Raw genomic sequence first — 20554 nt, 5'->3', positions numbered from 1 at the left:
TTTAAAAGTATTTCATCCTTTTTTATCTTTGCAAATCTAATGGGAAGAAATTGTTGTACTAAAAAATAAAATTCTTTTGATATGTTAATTTCTAGTCTTTCATTTTTTTATTGTTTTTAATATGAATTTATTTCTAATAAAATTTCTGGGGATGTACACTCCCCAGCCTGTATCCAATAAAAGCTTTATAATGCTACTGTTTTCTTCAGTTTTGTTTACATTATATATCTTTAAATAGTTCAATTTTGCTTGTCCTAGGTTTTTGGTAACAAGTCATCCAATGATCTGGTTGATCTTTTGTTCGATGGTACAGACCAATCTGTTTTAACAGGTAAAGTGCATTTTCTGTTTTCCATTTGAGCTTAATTTTCTGTTTGAGATACAGGACTTTGGAGATACTGCATCGCAATTGCCTCATTATATAGATTAACACCAATATTAATACTGAGAAGGATTCATAAGTAGTCTGTCATAGTGATTGAAATATGCAATCCAATCAATTTTCAGCCCTTAGCATGCTTCACACATTGAAAACAAGATAGATTATATTTCTAAATCTGTTGTAGGCTGTATGCTGCAAATTAATTTTTAATTTGTTTTTTTCTAAATAAGTATATAATCGCAACAAAGAATTATATGTGATCATTATAAAAAAGCCCAGCCAACTTTAACTATTTTTGAAAGCTATCCATGATCATCTCCCAAGTTGAGTACTTGGATGGAAGATCATACAGAACTTGAAAATGTTTCATTAGTTTTCCAGGTCCCTTTCTTTCCATTCTCACAATAGAAATGTCCCACTTGTGGAAGCTGCAAAACCTGTGTCCCTCAACATGAGTTAGAAGCATTGGCAGAAGTGAGAATGATCTCATCACCTTTGCTGTATCAGGAAGTAACTTTGCCCAGGTGTCTGATTAGGACAACCTACTTATTCTCCATGCCTCTCCCCCTCAAAGGTTTGGCAATGAGTACCAGTGTCATCTAGTTTAGGCCTTTTTTTAGGGAGAACACTTTAACAGAAGCTGAGTGCCAATGTGGGTATTTAGGAAGCTTTTAATAATGTGCATATTTTTGCACATGACTTCATTCTTTATCTCCAAGCATAGTTTTCTGAAATGTAATAAATAGCTAGTCTAACCATTTGAAAAATTCACTGAGGTAGGATTATTTTAAGTTAGTTTCAAAATATAATTCCTGTGTTTGTCCATGTATACATGAATACATGCATGTATATTTTAAAATACAATGATATGTGGATATTTGCTCTTGTGAACAAAGACACACAGTTCAGTCTTACTATGATTTAATCATCCTCCTTTCTTAAAGCATACACATTTGCTTATTAATACAAAGGTAACGTCAAACGTAGTTTATTTTCTTGGTCTTGATTATTTTAAAATTTAAATATTTTGTTCGCTATCTTTTCTTTCTAAAAACAGGTCATGTTTCTATCTAGGTAAACATTGCTCTGAAGTTTGTCTTACAGTAATGACTTAGTCTTGTAAAACAGCACCGTTTTTAAAATCTGTTGACTTTTTAAATATATCGTCATGTAGATAAATAGTTATACAGTTCATAAAAGTAATGTGTTACAGCACATTACCTAATACTCACAGCAGCAGTATGAATTAAATATATATTCTGTTAAGAACAATAATTTGTTATCTAACCTATAGCTCTCCCCTACTTAAAATTGGAGGGCTTCCCTTAGTTCCTGGGGCTCACTGGACTTCTGCCAATTGGTTAGGCACAGAGCCATCTCTGCAGATGTGTGCAGGAGATGTAAAGGGAAGAAGAAACATACTTTCAAGTGCTACTGGGAGACTTTAGGCACATCCTTTAGTCAGATGGGAGCCACTTCCCGTTGAGTGAGTCCTATACAGCTGGACCTGAAGCAGAATGGGACTCCTATATTTGAGGATTCATCTAAAAGGCACCTTGGTTCAAATACATTGAGTTTATAATGCTTGTGACTTATCAGCTTTCTAACCAATATAGTCCTCTAAAAAGCAATTGGTCACAGAGGCTTTAATTAATAGGAATTGTAGTCCAAAATATCCTTCCCATGCATAGGTCAGCGGTAGGCACAGAATGCACTGCTTTACATAAAATATGCAAAATGCATTTGTAGAAAATACAAAATATGTGTTTAGTAAAGATAACCTCTTTACCATAGTATTACTCATAGTATTAGAATGTGTTTGCATTGAAATGAAATACTACTTATGCTACTTAGTTCTAATGATGTAGAAATAGCCAATTTTAATTGTATTTTTCTTTCATGTTCCTGAATTAGATGATCTGATTTAAACTACTGTATTTTTCGGAGTATAAGACACACCTTTTTCCCCAAAAAAGAGGGTGAAAATCTGGGTGCGTCTTATACACTGAATACAGCCTTTTTGGCCTCCTGAAACCCTGCCCACTCATCCCATTATTTTTTTTTTGCAAAAATGGACACCATTGGAGCAGAGGGTTGGGGTGGTCTGTAGAGTGCTCCTGGGGACTAGGGAGGGCAAAAATGAGAGAAAAAAGGTCTGTTTTACACAAAAATGGTGGGGGGAGTGTTTTACCCTCCCCAGTACACTCTACAGGCCTCCCAAACCTTCTGCAAACCTAGTTTTTGCAAAAAAACAGACCCATTTCTCCCCTCCCAAACCCTCCATGTGTCGCGTTTTTGCCCTCCCTGCCCCCCAAGAGCACTTTGCAGGCCTCCCAAACTCTGCATGTCCCATTTTCACAAAAATAGGGCATGCAGAGGGTTTGGAAGGCCTGCAGAGTGCTCTTGGGGGGCAGGGAGGGCAAAAACTCTTTTTTTTTTAAAAAATGACCTCTTCAAAATCTTGGTGCGTTTTATACTCCGGTGCATTTTATAGTCCAAAAAATACAGTACTTGAAGTCAGACAGGTTATTCACATAGCAGCTTTTCCTATAGGAATAATATGGGCCCTGCTCAGAAATTGCTTTATTCACAAGCACTTCTCAAAGCTCTTTGGATCTCAAACAGAAGAGAATAATATTTGCAGCTCAGGGTTGAATTGTGAGGTCCTTTGTACTCTCTGAGCTTGGTTGGTCTACCACTGATGATGTTACTTAGTTTGGTAATGAAATATCTGCAAGAAAACAATGACGCTCAGAGAATACCAAGGATCCCACAGTCTTTAGATCCCACTTTCAAACCATATGCTGTAAAGTTTGTTTAATAACTGAATGCTTTTCCCCCCCGTTACACCAGATGAAGAAGTAGTTCCAGCATTTTAGCATTATTAGCTGTAAACACTTTATGAAAACAGAATATGCAGATCTTTGTTCTGAATGCTTAACGCTGGAAAGTAATCCATTCTGCTTTCTGTGCTCTGATGGAAGTTAGACTTATCTCTCTTTCCGCACCATATCAACATTTAGAAGATGTTCTAGAGATCAAATGTATTACTAGCTTGCTACCACAAATAATGTCATTGGTGGCCTAAGGGGGCATTTAGATTTAGTTTATTATGACCATGTTCACTCTGGAGTCTTTTTATGTAGCTGCTGTCCTTCATTAGCAGATAAGCACTGTCCTTCGCTATGTGAAATGTATTATGTGTCACATTGGTCCAAATGGTCCATACTACAAAATAGATCTAAAGTAAGTTTTACTTCTGTAAAAGAAACGGTCAGGAAAATGTATGCTGCAAAGAATTTCTCCATTTTCCCTCTGTGAGAGCTTTTCATACAGATTTAGCCGTTTCCTCAGCAATTTTACCTTGGAATTTAGCTGGTATTTATCATTCTAGGGTGACAATTAAATTATTTAGGATTCTTTTGTCCTGTGTTGTTTTAAATGTATGTTTAAGACTATACTTTTTGGAAGCTTATAGACTTTCCTGAAACTCATATACTGTACAGTACAGTGCATGTAGATCAGTTGATGGGTTCCAGATCCTGTTGCAACTATACCGGTTGCAACGAGGTCCGGCGTCATCCACATGAACATGCGTGACGCGCACGCATGCATCGTACCTTCCAACGACGCCTCCGCAACACTCCAGCTGCTCAGCGGAGTGTCACGCAGGCGCTGTACGTGGTGTGCGCGGAAACACTGAAGGCTTTAAAGAACAGGTAAGGGGCTCGGGTGGGCCCTCCGGAGCACCGTATCAGAACGGTACCCGGTGCTCCTGGCAGGGTACCATACCTCATACTGGGACGTACCGCCTGCAACCCACCACTGTTGTAAATGTGCTATGTAAAAATTGTACAGTGATAATTCCTATTCATCTTAGTCCTTTTGTTTGTTTGTGTGTGTGTGTGTGTGTGTGTGTGTGTGTGTGTCTTGTACAACCTGTACCTATTTGAATCATTGAGGTGATGTCCAGCTTTTCATAAATTGCTAGCATGAACCTACTCCACTCCCGTCTTTATTTTAAATCCGTACCGGAAAATAACCAGCATGGCTTTTCCATCAGCATCACAGAATAATTAACAATATAAGAATTTGAGACAGATGTGGACTCTATTTTTCAGTATTTCTTACTTAATAACAAATCAGTGTACATTCCAAAAATAGAGGCTTCTGTTTGAGAGTCAAGCCAGCCAACCTAACCATGACTACAAATGGCATTAAAAAGAAATACAAGTGCATATGTTGTAGAAAGGGAATTATTCATTTTATTGCTGCTAGCCATTTATTAAAAAAAGGAGATGGTTCTAGTTTAATTAACTGAGTTGAGAGCAGCAGATGGAACAGAATGTCTTGCAGCGATAAGAAAATTCCGAAATGGTACCAGATGTTGGAAACTGTCCCTGGTGTTGTTTGAGTACAACACAGATGTTATAGTCCCACCTGGCTAGTTTCTAAGCACTGCAGGCTAAACAGCTGTGATGTAACCCATATAATGTACACAGGCACTAAAAGTAGAATAATTGAGCCACTGCTACTTCCTATAAGGATGTGACCACTCAGAGATGACGTTTTTTTTTAAGGACAAATGAAGAATAAGGCCAACTTTTTAGTACTTTCAGGGGAAGAAAGGAGCTAATTAATACATTGTCCAGGAAGCTCAAATTCCTGTATTAATGAGAGGTTGATTGTGCAGCAGTGAACCTCGGCTCGAATAAACACTTTGCAAAGGCTCATTAACATATACAGGTTTAAAAAATTAAAGAGCAGCTTTTCTCCTGAGTATAATAGCAGTTTTAGAGGGGGCTGATTTTTTTTTTTGTTCCAATTATGGATGTCCTCCTGAAGTATCACAGCCCCACTTTTTGTCCATCAATCTTTTTCTTAGCAGTAACGCCAAATGTATAGTAGTGCTAAGCTATAGAGTTTGTTCTCCTAGATTGAGACACTCTGTGAAATGGCCGAGGTATAATGGCCATGTTCAACTGAATTTTACTACATTTCTCTATTTTGATTGACAAAGTTTGGTTGGAGAGAATAATTGAAATACTGAAGTACTTTTTGAATTAAATGGTTTCAGTTCTGGAAAGAGAGTATGTCAACCTACAAAAAATAAAGCCCAATTTAGATTATATGACTTAAAACATGGAATTGTATGTTCATCTTTCATGCTTTCACTTGCTCAAGATTTATTTTGTGCAAAGTCAGTTTAAATATTGTATTACCCGCAGCATAATAAGCAAAAAGAGGGGATTTTATTTTTATTTTATTTTTAAAAACCCCAACCATTATTTTGTGTCTTGTTTGACTAGAATTATATTAACTCTTGCTACTATAATAACAAGCCTTTGTCTATAGTAATTTTTTATGAGATATAACAAGCATTATATCATGCAGCTTTAGAAACTCTTTTCATTGCTGTATAAATATATAAACAATAAGATAGACTTGAGCTGTATAAGAAAAATATTCAGTATGATTTGGATTAATATTGTACATAAAAGGGGAGAATCAATCAATCAATCAATCAATTTAAATTTATTAGCCGCTCCCTTTCCGAATAGGACTCGGGGCGGCGTACAATGGAGTAAAAAACATATAACATTTACATAAACCCATGACATACATAAATACAAAGACACACATGTACGGAGGAGGTTAACAGATACAATACATAGACAATTAAAAACCATTAAAATACCCTAATTATAAAACCCCATGCACAATCCAAATTCAAAATGTTAAAAACAGACAGTCAGGAGGGGTACGAGAAAATTACGGTTGAGCCAGGCCAGATAGTTGAAAGAGGTGGGTCTTCAGTTGTACACGGAAGGAGCGGAGATCGGAAGTAATCCTGATGTCACGGGGGAGGTCATTCCACAGGGCTGGGCCCATCACAGAGAAGGCTCTGCTCCTGGGTGTCGCCCCCCGGCACTGTTTGGCGGACGGCACCCGGAGAAGTCCCTCTCTGTGAGAGCGGATTGGTCGTAGGGATGTGTGCCATTTATGGGCCTCATTTTATATTTAGTTTGGATGGGCATTGTTTAAGAGTAGTTTATTGTCCCTGCTCTCTCTCTCTCTCTCTCTCTTTCTCATATATTATCAGCATTAGTATCGACCTTTCTTTTTCTGTATCCATCGTGACATGCATGCTGGATCCCTCTTCATTCTCTTTGGTTTTGCTTATAAAAAGTTTGTGTAAACTATACCGAAGGAAGCGTTTCCGGCCGCCTTCATGGTAACCTGCCTTCTCATTCCTTTGGTTTTAGGTGGCTCCACTGATCTCTTTGGAGGCTTTGCTGACTTCGGCTCTCCTGCAGCTGCCTCCGCAAGCTGTCCCCCATCGCAAGGTAGGAAAGGGAACAGAACAGGCTCCAAAACTGTTGAGCACTATCACACTAGAACCAAAAGCCAGTCCTTTTGTTTGAACAGAGGGCTTTAAAAAATGCTGCTGATCTAAGGATGAGGAAAGAATCCAAGTTTTTTTTTAGTTAGTACAATCACCAAAGGCTGTAGTAGGCAGGATGATAATTCATACTGATGAGAGGAGATTTTGTGTTTGATTTTGGTATACATTATAAATGTGTTAAACCTTTCCAGAGGCTTATAAAAACTATTTTCTTTGGTTGTTTTTTTTTTTACTGAGAATCTGCATGAAACCCTATCTCTGCTTTTTGGCGGTTTACCACTCGGTGTTAAAACTGCATCTTTTAAAGAGCATCAAGACCCACAATAGGGGGTTTGAGAGCCATACGTTTTCCCATTACTGCTTTAGGCCCACCTGTTGGCAGTTCAGAGAAAAAAATATTTTTGTCCTCCCTCTAATAGAATATTTGCCCCAGTGTATTAGTTCTGCTTCTTACAACATAAGATTATGATGGTTTTGAAAACCTAGGTTGGCAAGATTTAAATTAATTTCCCCCCTGATCTCTTTTGAGTATCTTTATGTTGATCAAGTCATTCAGAATTAGGAAATATCAAAGGTATTTATTATGCCTCCATTGTGCTTAATCAACAATTTCATTCTTCAAGTATCCCCCCACCCCTGCCCCCCATTGCTTGTGGAGATTTGTGCAGTTTCTCTAGCAGGTTGCAGGTTTCATGCCTCCCTTTCTCTCTCTCTTAAGGAGATCAAGAATTGTAAGGCTTCTCATAGCATAAAAATATAATTGGTTCTGTTTGTCTTGATGTGATGTTAGAAGTGTTGGCGCATGCCAATATGACGTACCATCATTGTTTTTGGGTCATGTGAGTTAATCTGAAATTGCCACAGAGCTCTTCACTGCTGAATCCCAGGACTTAACTAGGAACAGGTTCATCTATATGTTGCCTCTGTTCTTTAGCACTTGAAAGAAATGGGGAAAAATATATATATCAGCTTTAGAAAGCTTTCAAAAATCTTACACATTTTAAGTGACCTCAGTATTTTTCTGATATTTGCAATAGTTCTAGATCCAGTACTTTTAGTTCTAAAACTCCTTGGTTTCTTTATAAATACATTTTATAATCATTTACCAATGCCTTAATAGATTTTAAAGCAAGCTTGTGTAAGAAAAACTATGCTTGTTGACAATAGCAAAAAAAACTATGGCAAAAAACATGCCATTCAAAAAAGTTGAATGGCATGTTTAGAAAGCCATCTTGAATAAATGGTGTGAACTCTGCTGTGGTCTTTGATGTATAATCTGAAGACATTGACTGGGCAATGGCAATCGATAGACTTTGATATCATTATGTAATCCCATTTTATTCCTACTTATTGGAAGACTAGATTTATATATCCAAGAATCCAGAATTGTCTCAGAAAATGGCTGTGTGATATACAATGTTCGTTGTTGGGCACCATATTTACTATCTTATTTCATTTTATGACTTCTAGTGTATATTTTTAAGACCTATAAACCATAGTTCTCTATCTTGTGGTGTTGGAAGATATCCTAAAATAGTTGCATGCCCTAGAAAGAAAGAGAGAACTGCTTATTTTCATTACTTTTTTTTTCCTTTAAGATTCTTGTAAAATAAAAATTATCCAATGGAGGGGGAAAGGCCTGAAATGTCTTATTCCTAATATCAGATCCCAAACTGCTGGGTGAAATAAATTATCTCACCCAGCAGTTTCATATACGCAAGAAACAAAAAGCTTTAGTCCAACCACTTTCTCAAAAGCTTTTTTTAAAAAGAGAAGTGAGGTGGGGCAGTAGTTATTTAAGCCACTGGGTCTGATGATGGGTATACTGTCTCTGTCAAGGCTGGAAATTTCCATGCCCTCTTTAAATTAAAGCATGTCACAGGTTGGGAGCTAAGCCCGGTTAAAAGTGGTTTTCAAAAAAGACCAAGTTAACTATGATCCCAAAGCAGCTTTCATCCACTTGAAATGAAGCAGGTCTGCATGACTTTTGATTGTCCCTCCCATGTCTGTGGCCCAACCACCCCCAAAATACGATGAATAGATTTCTTGATGCGCTGGGATCCAGAATGTAGACAGCTTTCCCAAGAAAGGCCATGGGATGGATTAAATTAAAGCATGTCCTTTTTTTTTTTCACTCATCACCAAAAGTACATTTTATGAGAAAAGAAGATCTGGGTTGATCTAAGAACTGTGCCTTTAAATACTTTAACATGCACTGTTCCACCTAAATCTTCACAGTTATTAAAACTGTTGTTTTGGATAGCTGAATCCTGTTATGCAAATATCATAGTATAACTTAATAATATTCCTTTATCACTATTACTGTGATTAATCTGTACTGATCACCATTATGCAAACAGGCAATTATGATTTATCTTTCTCGAACAACAAAGCCCCTCTAGAAATCTTGGTTGATTCATCATCTTTGGTGTAAAGTTCCCCAAAGAATGGCAACAGACACCTATTTCGCCATCTCCTTTGTATGTGTATTTGGAATATGAGCATCCAGTAACTGGAGAATCAACACATTCAGCAGTTACTTACCCATCAGGAATACTTTAAATGTGCTTACATTTTTAATAGGCAAGACTAATTGAAACACTCCCAATAAAGTCCTTTTTCTAAGGAAGATCAAAGCAAATGTTTCATCATAGCCCCAAGCTAATGAATTTCAACCTGCTACTTGCAGCTTTAAAGTGCATCCTTGTGCAGAGAGGTGTGGATCTTTTTTTCCCTCCCCGTCCTTGCTTACTTAAATTTTAATCCACCGTTGGAAGTGAAATTAATTAAAATAAAGGGTTTTATACCCAGGTGCACAGGTAATATTAAGAGTTACTGAAGTGAGATATAAATTATTATTGCAACAACTTTATAATTAAGCACATTAGATTCTAGATAATCTGCAAGTTTTTCGATCACTAATTCCTTATTATCACTACAGGTTGGATTATTCTGTAGTCAGAAGGGTCTCGTTTGTGTGACCTTATATTTCCCCAGTCTTTCATTGCTCATTTCAAAAAACTCATCCCGTAAATTCAAGAAAAAAAAGTCCTGAATTATTCCCTTTTAGCCCTGCCTGACATTAAATATAAAATGTTAGTTGCAAGGTGTAAATCTGTATAATAAGCAACATTGCTGTCCATTACCTTCTTCGTTGAAGTATGGGGCAAAAATGATTGGTTAATCATTTATTAATCAAAATTTCATTTCATTACGTGCGACTAAAAGTTATAATATTCATCGGTGGCTAATGAGTGAAATTTATCATCAAAACCTACTTCACATTTTAAAAAATGAATAGGCTTTGCTTTCATCAATACAGTTTCATCTTGAGGTTTGCTTATGCAGGTAATACTCCACTTATGACCATTTGTTTAACACTGATTTGAAGTTACAATGGCCGTAGAAAAAGTGGCTTATGACCCCTCCTTAAAAATACAATCATTGCATCACTCACATAGTCACCTTATAGCAAGTTGGATGTTTGGCAACCGACTCCTGTTTGTGAAAGTTGCAACACCTTGCAGCCACGTAATCTTGATTTGCAAGCTTTTCAGCTGGCTTCTGACAAGCAAAGTCAATTGGGGAAGCTAGATTCACTGAACAACTGTGTGATTCATGTGACCGAGTGATTTGTTTAACAACTGTGGCAAAAACAGCTGTAAAAATCAGGTCCAGTTACATGATAACTCACTTAACATCTCTTATTGACCGAGATTCCTAGCCAATTGTGGTCATAAGTCTAGGATTATTTGTACGTTTATTCAAGTTAAATATGTACTTTTATAAAATATGGAAATAGATTCCTCTATAAAAAGAACAGAAGTAAATAGAGAGCTAGTCAGTATTTTCTGTGGAAAGATTTGAATGTGTGTGAGAGCTTTAAATGCATATTTATCAAAGCACCCACAGAGTGCTAAATAAATACTATATAATGCTGTCAACCAGCACAACAGAGGTGAGATAAACACCCAGAGGCAGTTGAATTTGAAAGCCATTATTTTATTGGTATCCCACTTAGCTATACTGATTTAATAACTCTTTGTACAGCAAATAATTTATATGTAATCGGATGAGTTTGAACAAATTGCTGTTTTTATTACTTACGACTGTGAGACCATTCTTGTTTATTGTGATTGATCCAAGGCCTCAGCCTAAGTCAGTGTTTCCTGTTTTACATAAGGCTCCCCATTTTTCAGTACTAACAATTTAAATACTGAACCTCTGAAACCTCCTCTATCCATCATGTGCTTGTGTGTTAGATATTATACTGTCCAGAAATTTGCATCCTACTGATAAACTGTCAACAGGTGTCACCCTTCCAAGACATACTTTTTGCCATTGGCGAGCTAATGCCTCATTTTCTTGCTACCATTTTCAAGTGGTTAGAATATTCATGAGGGAGACCAGGGCCCAAATGGAGATTCTACCTGCAGATGTTAATCTGGGTGGAAACCTGTCAATTCCCATTTGTATCAGTTCATATAACGGGGCCTTTATTTGACTTACAAAAGGTTTCTTTTCTTTTCCCTCTCCAGGTACAATTACAAGTGGGAATGGAGAATTTGGTGACTGGGGTGCCTTCAACCAAGTTGCTCCATGCCCAGCTGCTCCAGCTGGAGAGCTCCTCAGTAGCTCTGCTCAGCCAGCTGCTGAGCTCTTTGGCAGCTCTGGTCAGCAGGGTCTTGGTCAGTCTCCAACTGCTGCAAATTCTGCTGACATGTTTGATTTGATGGGTGCCTCCCAAACCACAATGACCTCTTCTCAAAGCATGAATTTCTCCATGATGGGCTCTAACACTGTCAGCATTAATCTACCTATGTCAAGGTCACAGGTAATCACCATTTTCTCTATGTTTGAAATGGTGTCTGAACAATTTAGACAAATACTCAGCTTATTTTATCTGTTCTGAGTGTTTCTAGCCTATTTTATTTCAATTGTTATTCTTTGAGATTCATTCAAGTAGGAAAAAAGAGTCATTCTAGAGCAGTGATGGCGAACCTATGGCACGCGTGTCACAAGTGGCACGCGGAGCCATTTGTCAGGGCACGCGAGGCGCTGCCCTGTCAGCTGGCTAGCGCCCATGCGCGCGCTGGCCAGCTGAGTTCACCTTTTTGAAAGCTATTTTTCGCCCTCCCCAGGCTCCTATAAAGCCCCTGGAGCCTGGGGAGGGGGAAAAAAGCATGTAAAAATGGGGGGGTCGCGTGTTGTGTGCGCATGCGCACGGGGGGGGCGCGTTGCCTTATGGGTGCGGCACGGCCGCACTCAACCCCCCTGCGCTCCCCCCACTTGTGGCACGCGAGCCAAAAAAGGTTCGCCATCACTGTTCTAGAGCAACAGAACATATTGTAGAATTTCTAGCTATAACATTGTAATGGTTCAAAAGAAGTGTCGGTTGTTTCCCGTGTTAAGAGTTTGAAGAGGGAATTGCTCAATTACAAAATATTAGCCCTTTAGTTAGGTAAATATGCATCTAATTTAAAAAGATTTCAAAAAATAATTGGAGGGGTCAAACGTGGATGGGAGAAAAAAGAGGATTTTTCTGGTCTTGGCATAAACTAATGATTCAGTTCCATAATCTAAAGAGTTGGGAAGGACTTCAGAGTCATCTAAACCAATCACTTGCCCAATGTAGGATTCACCAAATTGTTTCTGACTGATGACTATAAAACCTTGTAGTTTTATCCCACTGGTTCCAGTCCTCCTCTCTGAGCAATAAAGAATAAATCAAATTCTTCTATTGTGAAAAAAAGTCAATTCCCTTTTAGGATATTATCATATTGCTATTTGGACATCTGTTCTACAGGCTAAACATATTCAAGTCTTTTAACTGCTTCTCGTAATATTTGGTTCCCAGACCCCTTACTATCCTGGTAGGCCTCCCCTAAATTAAATTGTCAGTGTCCTCTGTGATCTCATTCTGTGCAAACTTTGTAGGTTATTCCTATGTGAAATGCTAGACCATTAAAGCAATGAATCTCATACTGTAACTCTAATTTTTTCCCCCAATGTTTTCAGCCTTTGCAAAGTGTTAATCCAATGATACAGAAACCTAATCCGCTATATAATCTGGGCACAGAGATGGTCCCCAAAAATGTAAGCAAAACTCTGCCTTCAACATGGTCTGACCCCAGTGTAAATATCAGTTTGGACAATTTAGTTCCTGGTATGCAGCCTTCAAAACCCCAGCAACCGTCACTGAACACAATGATTCAGCAACAGAGTAAGCAACCATTTTCTCTGATCTGTTCATGCATGTTTTCTAAAACGGGTCCCTCCGAAAGGGTTTGGGTAGGATTAAAATTATCTTCATTTTGAAAATATTTCACATCACTTCAGTTTCAGTGCTTCTAGTCTTTTGTTCTCAATAGAGTTCATGTTACATTTCAAATCAATGTAGGGCTTTGCCAATTCAATAGTAAATTATGATTTGCACCCGTAAGATACCAAATAAATTGCAAGGAAAAAAAATGCTGATTCTTCTTGGCTGGCAAACTGCTTCCAGTAAAAATAGATAGTATTGAGATGAATTGAATAAGGGCCTGATGATCTTTTAATAATGATGCAAAAGGAATTTGGATTGAGGAATGTTGGAAAGGAGAATGAAATTTATTCAGGAACTACCAACTAATTGGTTCCCACACTGCTATATTCTGTTGTACAATATGAATTAGCAGTACTCAACAGTTACATGGTTGATTGATTTGTGTTGGCTTCAACCTAGCTTTAAATGTTGGAAATGTACATCACAAATGGCATTTCCAAATATCAGAAAGTGATAACTCTTTATTTCTCTGCTTTGGAACTGAACCTTTTGTAATCCACCAGTATGTACTGTGGTTTGCCAGTAGGCAGCGGGCAAGCACAATTGTAAATAATGAGATGATGTCAGCTTAAAAACTCCCAAAGTATAACCATATTTAATCTAGTGGTATATCATACCCATTTACTTCTTTTGTCGACCTCTTTTCCCAAACACTTGGGAAATCCCAAATCCATCCATCCAGGCAATAATTGCTCTTCTTCCTAATTATAATGTCATCCAATCAGAGATAAGGGAAATTCAAGCAGAAAAGGAAATGTGGGGTTCCCCCCCCCCCATGAGGTTAGGAATGTGCTATAGGTGTATAGATCACTCAACATCAAAATATGTTGATAGGGATTTTGATAAGGGAATAGAAAAAGGAGCTGAAATTTGGATGCAACAAGTAGAAGTTAATATTATATAGTAATATTAGATATTAGAAAGCTATGGAGCGATGCTCTAAAGTTTGTGACTTGAACTTTAATTTATTTGAAGCTTTGAATTGAATACATCTCCGGGGAAAAGAGAGAGAAAAGATTTGCCTTAAATAAGTAAGACAGCAAACATTTAAAATGCTTTATACTTAACCATATTTTTCTTCCAGATATGCAACAACCTATGAATGTGATGACTCAGAATTTTGCAACTTTGGGCCTCAACTCACCCCCCAGCATGATGCCTCTTCGACCTCCAGCAAACCCATTGATGGGCAGCCCTGTTCCCGTGGGGATGGGAATGCCTACCGCAATGACTAGCACAATGGGCATGGCTTCCATGGGAGGCCCTAACCCTATGATGAACCAGGGCATGATGGGAATGAATGTGAACATGGCAATGCCAACTTCTGGAATGGGTTTGTCGGGTACAATAGGCATGGGCGTTTCTAATATAGCTGTGGCATCCTCTATGACTCCTGGAACTGTGCAACCTAAGCAAGATGCCTTTGCCAACTTTGCCAATTTTAGCAAATAAAGATTATAAACCAATCAGATCGAATGAAGGATTTTAGCTGCACAAATAAAGCTGGGATAAGGGTGGAAAATGCTGATCAAATGCTTTTTTTTCCTTCTTTTTATTGCTTATTTTAAATGAATCCACGTATGAATCCAAAGGTCTTTTTTTGAACTCTAAAACTACTTTTGTTCAAGTTTTGGAATTGAATGTTCTTCCAGTGAATTGACACTCCATTGTCTAGGCCATGTTTTATAATGGGACAATTCAAAGCTTTTCTGGTAGCAGCAACAGTTTTAACTTTGAAACTTATGAGAAGAATGGAATTTGGGGGTAAATACGTGTGAAACTAATTTTATACTTGATTTCTTTTTTTCCCCATTGGAATCTGTTTTATCTTAATTGGATCCATTCCTTTTCCTACCACTGAGTCAAATTTGAAGTCAAAGTATGCTGATCAATTTTTTATAAGAAAATATATATATATATATTTTTGTCCAAAATAGCTTACATATGTGATTATGGCTAATTCAAAGAGACCTGGAATGTATATATACTTTTGCTACTCTTCCAGCAACACTGCTGTATTATCCAAATTTTTATTATTGACCTCTTCGAGCAATTTGCCTACGAATAAAGCTGGGGGCAGGGAGGGATGTTCCTGCCAGGTTCTGCTATATAATATTCAGCAACAGGACTGGTGGAAATATTCTCCAGAACTGCTACATGGTTTCCTTTTGGAGAACTCTTACGTACAATTTGGAATTCTTTTTAAACTGTTTTCTGCAGTTCTGCATCAGCGGCCAGTGGCATATTCCCTAGCATTCTCTGGGGTTATTATTTACATCACCGATAGTCTAAAGGCAGCAACGTTTATTCATTCTTTCCTTCTTGCAACTTTACAAAAAAACAACAGCAACAAAAGGATGACTGTCTTTTAAGTTCATGGTAATCATCTTCAAACATTTTGTCAAGCCAATAGCATTAAATTTTAGATTTTATACAATTGTTGGCTTTGTTTTATGTAAATAATGGCCTTAGCAATTGCAGAATCCAATAGAGAGGAGTTAAATATATATAAATATATATATATATATATTATTGTTATTATTAAAGGAAACCTGTAGCAGTCAGATTTTATGAATCAAATGAAAATAAAAGAAGTGAATGAATGAATGAATCAAAGATTTTTTTTCCCCTTTACCTGTTTAAAAGAATGCCTCCATTTAGGATCACCCACATATCATGATTTTTGATCTGGCATGCAGAGAAGTTCGATTTATGTTTGCAAAGTCAGGGCTGCTACTGAAATAAGTACTATATTCTAGGTATTAAAACTTCATTGCTTCCCCCGTTCTTCTGTTGGTTACTTTATTTTTTTATTGTTCCTATTAAATTGATTAAAATTTATTTCCATTGTACTCATAATGTTCTGTTATGCATAACATTAAAGTGTTCATTAAAAGCACTGTTTGTTGGAGCTGTTCTTCCCTTCATTCCATTTGATGTTTATGAGAGCGGTTGGGGGGAATAAGGATCATTTGGGTAAAGTAATTTTTATAAATAATTTAAAAATGTTTAATGACTTCTTATCACCCACCTTTTCTATCCGACTCTACTGTTAAAAATTAAAAATGAAGCAGCCAAGATATCTTGACCCACTCCAGCCCTGCTAATGCTCCATCTACAACATTTCTAATTAGGCAGAAATTCATGTACTTCAGCTAAGTGGTAATGAAAAGTGATTCATTTGCTGAATAAGAGATGAGAGTGAGTGTAATTAGCTGACTGCGGTTTTTAATCTTTCAACAATTCAGTGTGTTTAAATTAGTTTCATAAAATAGGAGCTTTCAAGTGTTGTTACATCAAAGTAATCAAGACAAGCTTTACTGGCTGAGCAGGGCAGATCTTCAGTTCCAGTTTCGAAATCCTTGAACTTTTTTGTGGGAATTGTCTTCATAACTTCGGCTTGAGACAGATGTTGAAAAGCAGAAAAAGAAAGAAAGCATGCAAATAAAACATGAATTGCAAGTGATGGCAGCAGATGGGTTCCACGGAGGAATGGAGAAGTGGTCAAAAAGATTGCTTTAGCCACCAGGACGGCAAAGGACCAAAATCCAGGAATATGGTCGATCTACATATACAATAAAAGACCAGGCTGTGTTCCTTCAAACCAGCAAGAAATGTGGAACCAAGCTGGGTTGAACCTGGACTAGATTAATGCTTTGGAACACATGGTGAAACCTGTCAGATATTTTGCTAGCTGTATTACCGTTTGATTGTATCCTGCTGTACCCTTTCCGTGGACAACTGAGGCACGTAACAATACATTCAGGGCAGGTGGGAAGTATAAAATCAGAACCAAATCTGAGCCTCTTTCAAGCCTGGTCAACAGGTACCAGACTTGGATATTACTCTGGAATACGTTTCTGCAAATATCCAAGAAAGGAAATAGAAAGCCAATACAGAAACAGAGAATGTTTCCCTTTTGTACGACGATGTGAGTATTTTTCATGCATGGCGGGATCCAAAATATCCTCTCAGTAGACAGATGTAATTAATTATATTTGACACACCCAGACATGCTGGCAATATAATGTTTCAAGTAATAACAGTCCCCAAACAAGTGTTCTAAGAAAAAAAAGAAACTGGGTAAAATAAACTTTTGGGGGCAAGTGATGGCATGTATTTTGGGGAGCCCTTGTTAGGCACGAAATCTATCTCTAAAGTCCATCTTCCATTCTGATGCCAGAAGATCCAGAAAATATGTTCTTTCCCAAGGATGCATTGGACACAATAAGAAACTTGATATATTTCCATCACAGAGCTCTCACCGAAAAGTCCAGGCCATAGTGATGCTGACCACTGAAACAATATCATTCTTTTTGGAAAATATATTTTGCCATTTCAAACGATAGCTAATGAATAAATAAAAGATTTATTGGTAATATAGTAATGCAGCATTCTAACAGAAATAATGTTTAAAAGTACTAAGTGAGAATGGGTGGCAGCATCTGTTTCATCTTGAACCATCAACAAAGAACTGCCTAACATTTTCTGTGGAAAAAAGGAACAAAAAGCACAGATTTATCAATAAATAGCTTGTATAATGTAAGCAATCATCCTGCGCTTGGCTGACAGTAATAGTAAAACAATGCTTAAACCCTCTTTTTTTTCCCCCTCCCTTTTCAGGATTTAGGTTTCTAGAGGTTGCAGGAAATTGAACTGTTTGGCTGTGCATCCAGTCTGAAGAACAATAATGATCCTAAATGCTAATCATGAAAGCCTTTTTGAAAGCAGACAATTATATAGCTGGCAGCACCCTCACAAATATTGGCAGACTTGGAGTTCTCAACATTTGTATTCTTCCCTAGTAAGGAAAAGATTGGCTAGAACGGAACATGTTGGGTAACAGTAGAAATCTGACTGACTCCGCATTGACCGTAATGGGAGGAAAAATAACAAAGAGCATTTTGGAAAAGAGTAACAACAGCAGCATTTTTTTTAACAGGAGCCTCATATGCTGCATACTTTGTTACATGTTACCTGGTAAATGAGTATTTGTCTATGGCTTGGTTCTGGTTTAATATTTTAATATATTCTTTGGAACTGCAAAATGAGGTTTTTTTTAAAAAAAAAAAGTTATAGTAATTTGATCAAAAATATAAATAATGATCCACAATATAAATTTGATCCCCAATAACTCTGGGGAAACTAATGCTTTTCAGGTTTTCTCAGCGTAACAAAGATATCCCTGAGTTCTGTCAAGGAGAGAACATTGACTTGGTAAATGAGTTTTCATACAGGGGGAAAAAAAGACAATTGCACAAAAATTTTGGTGGGGTAAAGTCAGCTAATTTACATGTTTAATACGGAGTACCAGAATCTTTCGTGTAATCTTTGCAGAAACATTGGCCTATATGCATTCTTCAAAACCCTTTAGTCACACTTAGGTCTTGTGATCCACAGAAAACAAAGAACTGCATCAACATCCTACTTATTTGGGGTGGGAATGTGTATTAAAGTCAGGAGAGCTTGGGCATGTTCTTGAGATTTGAAGCCATGTCAAGCTAAAATCAGTATCTGATGTTGCATGTGTCAATTAGAAATTGAGTTATGAAAGTGGAACTATTCTTCTAATGTTTGTGGATTTTCACAAGAAGAAAGCCAGGCAATTTATATGCCAGTATTTCTCAACCATGGCAACTTTTAAGATGTATGGGCTTCAATTCTTCAGCATGCTGGCTCAGCATTTCTGGAAGTTGAAATTGACACATCTTAAAGCAGGAGCGTCAAACTCAAGGTCCAGGGGCCGGATCTGACCCACGAGGTGCTTAGATCTGGCCCACAGGGCCGCCCTAGAAACAGCAAAGGACTGTGGTGCCTCTTCCAGCGAAAACTGAGCTTGGGAGGGTCAGTTTTTGGCTGCAACGTCGTCCTCCTACCCTCTGCCAGTGAAAACAGGCCCCCGAGCTCCGTTTTCAGCTACAACGGCATCCTCCCGCCCTCTACCAGCGAAAACGGAGGTCCATTTTCTCTGGCAGAGGGCAGCGGGAGGCCATTGCGGCTGAAAACGGAGCTCAGGAGCCCGTTTTCTCTGGCAGAGCACTCAGGTCACCACAGATGCCCCCACCATGAGTGACACCAAGCTGCCCATGCCCACCCTGGCCACACCCAGCCTAGCCCCCAAGGTCAAACAACTTTGATGTGGCTCTCAATGAAATTGAGTTTGACATCCCTGTCTTAAAGCCATCAAGGCTGAGAAACCCTGATTTACAACATGTTGCTATTATGAAAAAGCAATTTAAACTGCAGATAGGATTGGATTTGAGATCAAGAAAACAGTTGATGTTCCGGACATTCTAGGTCTGGGATGGCGAATCTATGGCACGTGTGCCACAGGTGGCACATGGAGCCATTTGTCAGGGCACGCAAGGCATTGCCCTGTCAGCTGACCAGTGCACATGTGTGTGCTGGCCAGCTGACTTCAGCCTTCTTTTGAAGCCATTTTTCGCCCTCCCCAGGCTCCAGAGGCTTTATAGGAGCCTGGGGAGGGCGAAAGGAGCCTTCCCTGCCCCCCCCCCCCCCCCGGAGGTCCTCTGGAGGCTTCAGGAGCTTCCCTGAAGCCTCCCGGGTGCACAAAATGGCCCTATGGGCAAACCGGAAGTTCGGGAACAGACTTCTGGTTTGTGCGTAGGGTTGGTTTAAGGCCTCCTGAAGGTCCCAGAAGCCTCTGGAGGGCCTCCGGGGGGGGGAGGCTGTTTTTGCCCTCCCCAGGCTCCTATAAAGCCTCTGGAGCCTGGGGAGGGCGAAAAAAGCATGCAAAAAATGGGGGAGAGTGCCTCTCATGCGCGCATGCGCACTGGGGGGGTCATGCATTGCATTATGGGTGCGGCACACCTGTGCACGACCCCCCTGCGCTCCCCCCTTTATGGCACCTGAGCCAAAAAAGGTTTGCCATCGCTGTTCTAGGTCATGGCATCGTCTATATAGAAGTTCCTCTTCTATTTCCTTCCTTGGAGATAATCAGAGAATGAAGCTCAACAATTGTACTTGATTATTCATATTGTGATATTTCTTGTGCTGTTTCTCGCAATTTAAGTAATAGTTGTACTCAGTGGTTACATTTTCAGCAAGATACAACAGATTCTGTCATCTAGAACAAGTGCCAAATATGTTCATGCATCTTTAATGGAGCTGAAGCTGTTACCACAATAATGATCAAGTGCAACCACTTTATTTGATTATTTAAAGAGTTCTGACTAGATAGTATGACCTGAAATGCATGGAACGGAAGGCTGTGTCTTACTTAAAACCCATTACAAATAAAACCAGGTTGCAACTAAAATTGCTCAGAGCTGATGCTGCTGAGTATAAAAACAGCAAACAGTTTTAGAGAAAGAATTTTTACCTTGCCCAGCAGAAAACTAACCCTGGCCTAACATTTCATTTCTAATTAATTACAAGTTGTGATCTAGCCATTTGGACGTCATTCCTCTTGCCTGAAACT

General features: G+C 38.4%; 1 protein-coding gene across 2 annotated transcripts in view; it reads left to right on the top strand.

The window, feature by feature from the left end:
• CLINT1 (clathrin interactor 1) overlaps positions 1-16012 on the top strand; it is a 69428-nt gene extending 53416 nt beyond the window's left edge. Inside the window, exons 8-12 of one of the 2 annotated variants that reach the window (XM_081937079.1) lie at positions 259-331; positions 6649-6729; positions 11327-11622; positions 12807-13011; positions 14198-16012. In XM_081937079.1, coding sequence (XP_081793205.1) covers positions 259-331; positions 6649-6729; positions 11327-11622; positions 12807-13011; positions 14198-14565 — 1023 coding nt within the window. In that variant the 3' untranslated portion in view covers positions 14566-16012. The remainder of the gene's footprint in view (positions 1-258; positions 332-6648; positions 6730-11326; positions 11623-12806; positions 13012-14197) is intronic. The other variant, XM_081937080.1, reaches the window with a different exon arrangement.
• The last annotated feature ends 4542 nt before the right edge of the window (positions 16013-20554 follow it).

The sequence above is a fragment of the Natrix helvetica genome (assembly GCF_964273705.1).
Source record: "Natrix helvetica genome assembly, chromosome: 1".
NCBI lineage: Eukaryota > Metazoa > Chordata > Lepidosauria > Squamata > Natricidae > Natrix > Natrix helvetica.
The sequence above is the reverse complement of the archived record's forward strand: the minus strand, read 5'-3'. Positions and strand labels throughout refer to the sequence as shown.